At 25.3% G+C, this 10,164-nt stretch overlaps 1 protein-coding gene across 1 annotated transcript; it reads left to right on the top strand.

The window, feature by feature from the left end:
* Positions 1-6,653: 6,653 nt before the first annotated feature.
* On the top strand, positions 6,654-7,154 carry LOC113868534 (auxin-responsive protein SAUR32-like). Its single transcript, XM_027504189.1, has one exon. The coding sequence runs from the start codon at positions 6,654-6,656 to the stop codon at positions 7,152-7,154; it is 501 nt and encodes a 166-aa protein (XP_027359990.1).
* Positions 7,155-10,164: the final 3,010 nt, after the last annotated feature.

Here is a 10,164-nt window from a genome sequence, read left to right as displayed (position 1 = left end):
ACGTGTAGTTTTTTTATTAAATGCGGGTATGGGGATGGGTACTATAGTACCCTACCTATACCCTACCCATTAGTATTTATAAGTTAAAGTTGCCAGTCAAAATCCAGGGATTGTAAACAAAAGAGCTAAACTCAATAAGATCATGCTAGTACTTAGTTCTTTGATTAATATGGGGACTAGCATAAATGGAAGAGAGGATCCACTCCTCCTTCCCAAAATTATTGACTACTAGATGGAAAACATACTTAGAAGAGGACAAAGGTAAAATTTTAACTTTATTAGTACTCCAGAGACACCAAATTTCCCCAGAGTACCCAATAACACCTACTTTGATAAAGTCATCTAGATTAATTGTTTTTATAATCCTGTCAGTCTTATTTAAACTAACTCCAAGTTCAAATAGAGCCACAAAGTATAAGTTATACAAAGCAATTAGGTCATTAATTAATTTAGGAAAAGTTTTACTACTAGCTTTTCTACAATTCTAAAAAAGACAGTTCATATATCCCATAAAAAAAAACTATAAGGTGCATCCTTAGGATGTTAGGAGCTGCCTAGATTAGGCTCCAATTGAGAAGGTTCATCATGGGAGACATATATTTGAGAGAGTGACCTTTTATTGTTATCAGCCTCCATCTGGAGGTCTAAATTAGGGGGTTTATCTCCTGGGTCACATTTCTTAATATTTGGGTGAAACTAATTTTTCCCATAGTTTAAACCCAATAGGTCTTGGATAGAATTCCCCATGAAGTTATTATGGATAAGGTCATGCTAGAAGTGTCTTATTAATTGGAGGGTATAACTTTTGTATATGGAGTGTGGTGATTGGTGGGGGGATTTAGGTTCTTCATCCTAGGGATGGTCTATCCTATCCTTAATAGGCTTTTTAGAATGGTATTTGAGTTTAGGTTTAGATTTCTAAACTTTCCTAGTAGCAGTTCCTAGCCTAGAGTCCCTATTAGGCTTATCAGGAGAGCTGGATTTGGTGAAAACAAACTACCCACATTTCTCAGTTCTTCCAGGATCAGGTTGTTTCATCTCACTCATATTCTCATAGTGCTTGTTTTGTTCCTATTTTTAGTTAGAATTTTCCAATATATCATACCTAAACCTTAATTGATAGGCTTGATTCTTGTCAGCAACTTTAGGAGTTTCTAAAGATCTAGTTTGAGAAAGTTTTTTCCTTATATGTTTCTTAACAAGCATCCAAGGCCCAAATAATTTTTGTTTCTCGGCCTTAATAACGACCTCTATTATTGGACAAGAAGATAGTGATCGAAAATGAGCCATAGCCCCTTGAAAAGAAGAAATTTGTAATCTTCTATGTTTTCGAATTTTACTAGGAAGAAATTATTATTGAGATCTAATATAATTAGAGAGCCATTTTTTTCCACATGTTATTCAATTTTTTACTCCAAAAATAAATCTTAATGGATTTACCTAGGAGTTTAACTATTTGTGTTCATTTCCAGGGAAAGCACTAAGTCTTGTAGTCCTCTAGAGGGACTTTGATATTAGGACAGAAACTCAAAGAGTTATCAATTTCATCTAAATTTTCATTGTCATCATTATCCAGAGACATGTTAAAATCATCCAACACTGATTTTATAATCTCATTATCATTAAGAAAAAGATCTAGAGGACACTTAATTTTGCTGAAACTCTAATGCTTTCATCTTCTTACATATCCTCTCCGAGGCTGATCTCTTAAGATGGAGGTTTTATTCTAACTTTTTTCTTGCTCCAAACGGTTAGATTCGTTATCTCTATTAAACGCTTCTCCACTTTTAATTTTTCCATTGATAGAAGTTTTGAGAGAGACCCCTCAAAGTGTATCATTGAAGATTACCATGTCCTCCATAGTGCTTGAAGAGCCTCCACAGCTAAAAGTGAGGAAACCCTAGCAGAGAACAAGGGGCTCCTATCTTTTGCAAGCAAGAAAGTAAGGTTTTCTTTTTAGAAGGCAGCAGAAAAAAAAAATCAAGACCTTAATGTCCAACAAAACTTTTTTTTTTTATAACTTTTTTCTGTTTTTGTTCATTTATGTATAAATAAATTTTAAAATAAATATGATAAAAAGTTTCATAATACTTTTAATAAAAATAAGATCATTAAATATATTTTTAATTTTTATATTAAATGTTAAACGTTTATTTTTAAAAGGCAAAAGGAGTAATTATTATCAAAATTTAAGGATTAAATATTTTTAGAGACTAAATTAATCATTAATATTAATTTTACGGACCAAATTAACTTACAAATGTTATTGTCACTTTATCCCATGCCTCTTTTTTTTTAATGTGAAAAATATAATACAACAAAAAGTAAAATAACGCAACATATTCAAACAAAAAGGGACTTTCACAATTATTAATATGCATATAGTTTTCTTAAAAGAAAAATTTCTAACACTCTTTAAATTAGTATTAGCTTGGAGGAGAAATCTTGAAAAGCATATTAGTCCAAGCTTCCAGCATTTAATGAGTCATCTAAGAATTATTAGAAAACAAACTCGTCTAATAAGGGTTTGTTGCTTTAATATTTTATTAACAAATCAGTCTCTTAATTATTTATAATTTTTTAATTTGACAAAATGTGTTTGTTCTTCTAAATCTTAAATAATTATAAAAACATTATATCATTTTAATTTTATTTAAAATACATGTTTAGAAATTAGTGAATTGTTAAAACTATTAGTAAAAATTAAAATATAAATTATAGTTTTTTTCAAATAAAAATAATTAAATTATAATAAAAAAAAAGACAGATACGGTGATATAAAGAAAACAAATATAATAATAAACATGATTTTTGGTAGACAAAATTAACAAAAAAATTAAAGATAAATTCAGTTTAAATTTTTATTAAAAAGGAACTAACGAGGCAGAGCAGTCTTGTAATTTTAATTAATGACTACTTATTTATTTTTTATTTACATTAGAAGTATCCTGCTGCGTCTGTACTACGTAGAGAAAGTTTCTCAGGTGGGATAATAGATTTTATTGTTACGACATTGATTTTAAAATTTAGCAGAATTAAATTTCAAATGATATATATTACTTTTACTTATATATATTATATTAAAATGTATACTTATATATTTTTTGGTCTTTAGCGATATATATTTCAACATATTTTAAATATATTTTATTAATAATTAAGCTTTAATAAATATTATAAAAATATAACTCTTACTTTAATTAAAAAAATTATTCATATTTTAATAATTTTTAAATTTTTAATAAATTTTAATTAATAATTAAAAATGTATTAGAAAAAACAATCCTAATAATACTTACTGATACCATTGTATCACATGGTTGTGAGTTTGAAGTGTGCAGTAAGAGCAAAGCATTTATATGTAGATGATTTTCTATCTTTCTTTTTTATTTAGGATAGGAATAGACAGGCTTTAAATGGTGATAACGGGGAGACATGTTTATATATATGGAAGATATTTTATTTAACAACAAATATTTAATATTTAATTTATTTAATAATTTTTACAAAAATATAAATTTGATAAATTCAATTATTAAATTATGTAATATTATCTTGATGATTATATGTATAAATTTTAGATGAATGAATATATAATTTTATAGTTATCATTTAATTATATCATTGAAGTAAAGTTTATTGACAAGTATAAATTTTTTTAAACTATATTAGTTTTTGTGAACTTATCTAATTAATATAAACTTTTAATTTAACAATAAAATTGATAATCCAATATTTTTTTAAAAGTAAGTTATTCAAAATTTTCTCACGAAATAAATAAGATTTTGTAAATATAAAAAATTAATTAAGTGAGAATATTAGTTATTGTGAGAAATTTAATTAATATTGATTAAATTTTATTTAAATAGCAACTTTTAAAAAAATTAAATACAGACAAATTTTTTAATGAATTACATAACTATTAGTTAATTATATGATTAAGATTATATATATATATATATATGTATATCCTATCTCAACATATTTATATTATTATTAAAAATTTGTCTTTATTTTTCACAATAGAGTTTACGATAATATCCAAGTATTCCTTAAATGATTTATTGAATTTAGACATGATTATGTCGATTTAATATGTTACTATTAATCTTGTAGAATAATTTTCCTCTAAACATACTAGATAAATTGCATCCTTTTAAGGAAAGGAGACAATTCTATATTCACTAAGTAACGTTAAGGAAGTCATCTGGTTTTTATAATATCAAATCGAATTTGATTGCACGTTATTAAATATCATACTATCTTTCAAAAGTTTAAATTATATATTAATTAAAACTAATATTATGTTTTAAATTTTAAATATATAATAAATATTAAATATTAAATATTAAATTTATCCGTTAAAGTTTATATTGATTTATTCAAACCTTTTTATTATTATTATTATTATTATTGAAGTTCCGCCTAGGGGATATATAGGTGAAGGATTGAATGGGATTTTACTGTAGATATGCAAGTCCTAGGCAAAAATAGGATTCAGAAGGGTTTAGGATTAACTCCATTGATAGAATTGACCGATTGTTTTTGATGGAGTAAAACATTAAAATTGGTAGCTCATGCAATGTATACTCAATTAATTTAATTCTGAACATTATTAAGATCACGATCAACATTAATATAATCAATATCAAATTAATTATTTTTATCAAAAGTCAAGAATTAAATTTTGTTTTAGAGACTAAGTTAATCACTAACATCAGTTTCGAAGACTAAATTATCTTATGATTATTAAAATTTAAAACTAACTTTCCTATTTTGTAATATTAACAATGAAGTTCATTGTTGATGGCAATTTCATGGACCAAACTAGTGTTCTACTTTACTTTTATTTTCAAAATTGATTAATAGATTTAGCTGTTTTGTATAAGATTATTTTTTCATAGGTTCTACAGTTACTATTGTGTACTCAGTCATTTGACCGATAAAAGAATGACACGTGACCAATCTTTTCAAAATTAGAAAGAGAGTTAATAAAATTTTGACCATGTATCTCCTTTTAATTGATAAGAATCATAACACGTAATAAAACGAGAGGCTCTCTGTCATATAACTTTTATATAATATTAATATAAGAATAGATAAGTGTGCCATTTATAATAAAACCCCTTTCTATAATTTTTTTTTTTCTCTTTTCAACTACATGCTATGTAAAAGTATATATATATATATATATATATATATATATATATATATATATATATATATATTAAAAAGCTTTTATACAATAGTTTATATTCATCATAAATAACTTAATTTTAATTCATTTGAAAATAGTTTTTCTAAATTCATTTCCAAAATAATATTTGTAAATATAAATAAAAAATTAAAATTTCTATTTCAATCATGTTTTTTTTTAATTTTAAATAAGTATATTTACCGAAACTCTAACCAAAGGAGAGAAAGGCATATAAGAGTGGAAACATATCAATAAGGGGGTGGTCCCTTCCTTCTTGTCATAACGTATGTGGACTTCGAACTACCATCATCTACAGTCTAAAAATAAAGAAAAAAAATTCTCTTTAAACAAAATCTTAAGAACAAGTACTCTTACTAATTAAGATATACAATATAATAATTAAATGTTTTATTATTTTAAAAATAAATATTAAATAATTTTATATTTTTATTAAATATTTTCTTGAGTTATATTCGGTTAATGAAATACTAGTTGACAGTTATAGTTATATGGGTTACATTGTTTTCTTCAAATTTTACAAGTATAACTTACAATAAAATGCTATAATTTAAAAAGTTGCAATTGTGCAGCTGTTTGAAAACTATAAGAATTAAAAAACCTGAAGAAAAAACCTATTTTCAAAGTAATAGATGTTTTATTTATCAATTTTTAATCAAAATTAATCTTGATAACTCTTGTGGATTTCAATGTAAATGTTCAACGTGTGAATCATTAAAATAATTTATTAATTAAAAAATTTATGATATTAAAATGAATATTTAAACATTGATCATTAAAAAAAATAATATTAGCGACACTTTAATTTTAGATAACCATTAATTTTAGTCCATAAAATTAAAAACATGAAATTCTTTAATATATATATATATATATATATATATATATATACACATTTAATGAATAAAAGAACTAATTTATAATTTTGGAAAATTATTAATAATTTTTTAAAAAAAATTAATTGAGTAGAATAAAAATTTTAATGAACTTAAAGCTGGGTCTTAAATACTTCAATAATACAATTTTGTCCAAACCAAGATGGATTGACTTAAGGGGAACAATGAACAATCTCCTTCAAAAATTACGGCGTTGACAATGCCAACTACAATGACTTATGTATCGCCACTACAGTGGTCCTTAGCAGCCTCTTTCTGCACCCATAGATGACAATGGACATATACAGAACCCTATATAAATCAACACATTCTCTTCATACATACCCCATTGGATGGCATGTGTGATCTCACTTAATTCAATTCATCAACCCCAATCCCAATCCAAATGTTCAGGTATGCATATATGTTTCCAGTTTCAAATGTCAGATATATTAATTAGTTCCTAAGTCCTAACTATATTATTATATGTTCAATAAAAACCTGTATATTTATGTGTGTTTTCTAAGTTATAATTCAAACATGGTTGCAGAATTAGGAGATTAATGGGGAAGAAAAACGTGATTTTGAAGGCGTGGGAGCGTTGCCGATCAATAGGAAGTGGCAGTGGCAACAAGAGGTCACACTCGAAATTGAAAGCTACAGCAAAATCATTGTCAGAGAATAATAATGAGAAGGGTCAAATAGCGCCCCATGGTTGTTTTTCTGTGCACGTTGGACCGGAGAGAAAAAGGTTCATAGTGAAAACAGAGTACGTTAACCACCCACTGTTTCAGATTTTGCTAGAAGAAGCAGAACAAGAATTTGGGTTCGAAAGTGATGGCCCCATTTGGCTTCCCTGTAACGTCGATTTGTTCTACAAAGTGTTGGCTGAGATGGATGGCGAGGAGAATAATAATATCATGAATAATGGTAGAAAAAGCTTTAGCAAAACCAAAGGGTTTTCTTTTTTTGTTCTTCGTGGCCCAGCTCATCTTCCTTGCTATGGCCATCATGCGTATAGTGTTGTGGATTCAGAAATGCTGAGAATAGACCAATTTCAATAGTATATCTTGTAAGTTTTCGTAACAAGCCATTTATTTACTCAATATTGTTCAATATTTCTTCCTCGTAATTTGATTACGAAATATTCACACATCCACCTAAAAAGCAATAAATTTGTTAACCTTTTTCTGTTTGTTGCGTAAATTGTTTTTTGAATTGAAAATCAATATACAGAGAAGGAAGAAGAAAAAAAAGTTGAGTTAGCGATAGAGGATGAAGATCAGCTCCACGTATGTAAACATATACAGTGTAATTATATTGCATATAGTTTATACCATAAAACAAGCACGTTTGTTTATTTTTGAGTATGAAAATGATGTCTTAATTTAAGGTGGGAAAAATCTCTAAGCTAAATGAGACGAGTCGAAAACATTTTAATTATTCCATTTAATAATTTTAGAACTGTGAACACACCTCAATGATCTTTTTATTTTTCGTAAATGAGAAAATAACAATAAAAGAAATATATTAACAAGGATATCTTCATCACAGGTACTTCCCTAACTTGATCCCTCAATAGAAGAGAGGCCATGTCTAGGGTAGCATATGTTTCTGGTGATCGAGCTCAGCTTTGCAAGGATCTCTTATTAATCATTTAAACATGTAAAGATAAATACAAAGAGAGTAAACTTGTCAATATTTTTATCATTTAATTATAGTTATCTTTTGTTGATTTCTTAATGAACTATGATAATACATTTTGAATTGTTATTATTATTTATCATAATGGAAAATGCTAACTAACTCTCAGAACATTAATTAAAGAATTAAAAAAAATCTACTAAAATAACACTGTTTTCATTATTTTCAATGTATTTCAACATGATTTCAAAATAAGTATTGATAGAGTTTTTAATAAACACTAATTAGAAAGACTCTATCATAAGTAGAAGTAATAAACATAAATTAATAAAACAATTAACTAAAGACTATTCAGTAAAGTGAGGAATCACGTTTAGATTTTCGCTTAGAGAGACATCCATTTAGTGTCTTATAGAATAGACTATCTTTAATGAAAAATATTCCCGAAAGAAAAAGAGATTTAAAAGTTGTACACAGAATTAAAATATAATTATGTTTTGTCTTTTATGATTTTTATATCTAAATATATTTTCTTTCTTTTGACTTAATTAAGTTTTCAAAAATATAATTTTATGCTTTTAAAAATTACTCTCTAGAAGTATAAAATCTTAATTTTAAAATTTTATTTTCAGAAGTGTAAAATCCTAGTTCTGCATTTTCTTATAAAAGAAAACTAATAATTTTAAAAATTAATTTTCAAATTTGTAAAAATATAGTTTAGAAATTATTTAAAAAATATTTTTATTATTATAAAAGGTATTTTAAAACAGAAAAATTATAAAATTATTTACCAAGGTATAAAAAAATTGCAAAAAGTAACTTATAAGTGACTTTTTAATGAAAAAAAATATCAAGTAATATTTTGAGATTTTAATAAAATATTATTTTTCCCTATTTCTTCCTCAAATAAATAATATATAAAAATAATTTTCTTTTGGCAATGTAGAGTCCATTTTTTTTATCAAATAAATAAAATAAAATAATTCTAAGGTGTTTTATTTCTTGCAAGAAAAAAACTTAAACAACAATCAACTAGGCTTTCTTTTTAACCTTGTTTCTGCTAGTAACTGTGAAAAAGGAAAAAATTATAAAATTAACATAAAATTATAATGGACATATAAAAAAATAGAGAAAACAAAATTAAAAAAAAAAGAAAAATTAATTTTATTTCACATATTTTTGAATATAAACTTAAATCCACAACTCAAGAGTCTTATATCTTGAAATGTAAATTAAATAAATTGTTACAATTTCTTAAGTTTCATTATGTAGAAGGTAGGAAGATGAAAATTTACTTATAATAATTTATAATACCCTTATTAATTGAAAATGTGCTTCATAAAATCTTATTAGGAAAAACCTTATGCGATAAAAATTAGTGAATAAAAAAAGTACATTATCTTTTAATACACTATTAGATATTTCTTCTAAAAACTTTGTTAAAACCTAATGAAAAAAAAAATCATAGCAAAGAAAAAAAGTTTCGAATGTATTTAATTCTTCCTTTTTTTGTACAATCATTTATAAGATGGAAAAATCCAATCTTGTAATTGTTTGTTTCATAGATTGTTATAAAATGGTGTATCACCACATATAAACAATAGCATACTTGTGATGTACTATTATAAGGGTCAAACAAATAACTTGCATCTATATAACCAATTAAGTCAGATTTAGATTCATTGGAGTAAAATAAATTCATCTCATCATACCTTTAAGGTAGTGAAATATATGTTTAATTTCATTCCAATGTCTTCTCATAAGTGAATAGTTATATCTTGTTAATAAGCTACAATGAATAATATATTAGGTCATGTATAACAAGTAAGATACATTAATGCTCCAATTGCACTATACTTCATGAACAAGTTCAGGTCATGCTTTATTTCTCACAATTTCATATTTTTTACTTTGTTTTAGCACAAAAACTCATTTGTCTCCAAATGGACTTTACATCTTTAAGTGTACAAACTACGTGTCTAAAAACTTTTGTATTTTTTAAGCGGCATTAATTTTACCTTATGCCATCTTTTCATTTCTGCCAATCACTTCTTTATCGATATTCGTTCATTGATTTTAGTTCATAATCCTCTATATTAACTTCACATTCAATGCTATGTTAAATGAAAAAAATTTGTCAACATTGAATTTATTTTAGTTACATTATATTATATTCATGACATAATTTGTTGAAATTTTTTTATTTTAAATAATTTTCAAGTACTTTGTATTTCTTTGAGAATTGAAATATTAATTATGTTTGATAACTTTTCTAGAGTGTTTGTATCCTCAATTTGATCACCTTGATTCTTAGCTCTCTCTTTTTTTCAATATTTTTATCTATGGAACCAAAACGTCAACCACACTTCATACATGTTTCAAACTCATTTAAAACAATAAATTATCCAATTGTGGCATCAATTTTAATTA

The sequence above is a fragment of the Abrus precatorius genome, unplaced genomic scaffold (assembly GCF_003935025.1).
Source record: "Abrus precatorius isolate BTA unplaced genomic scaffold, Abrus_2018 Scaffold10, whole genome shotgun sequence".
Classification (NCBI taxonomy): Eukaryota; Viridiplantae; Streptophyta; class Magnoliopsida; order Fabales; family Fabaceae; genus Abrus; species Abrus precatorius.
Note: the sequence above shows the minus strand (reverse complement) of the source record. Positions and strands in the feature narration are given on the sequence as shown.

Bases quoted from the DNA above. Each gene is read 5' to 3' on its own strand.
- LOC113868534 (XM_027504189.1), top strand. From the start codon at position 6,654: ATGGGGAAGAAAAACGTGATTTTGAAGGCGTGGGAGCGTTGCCGATCA.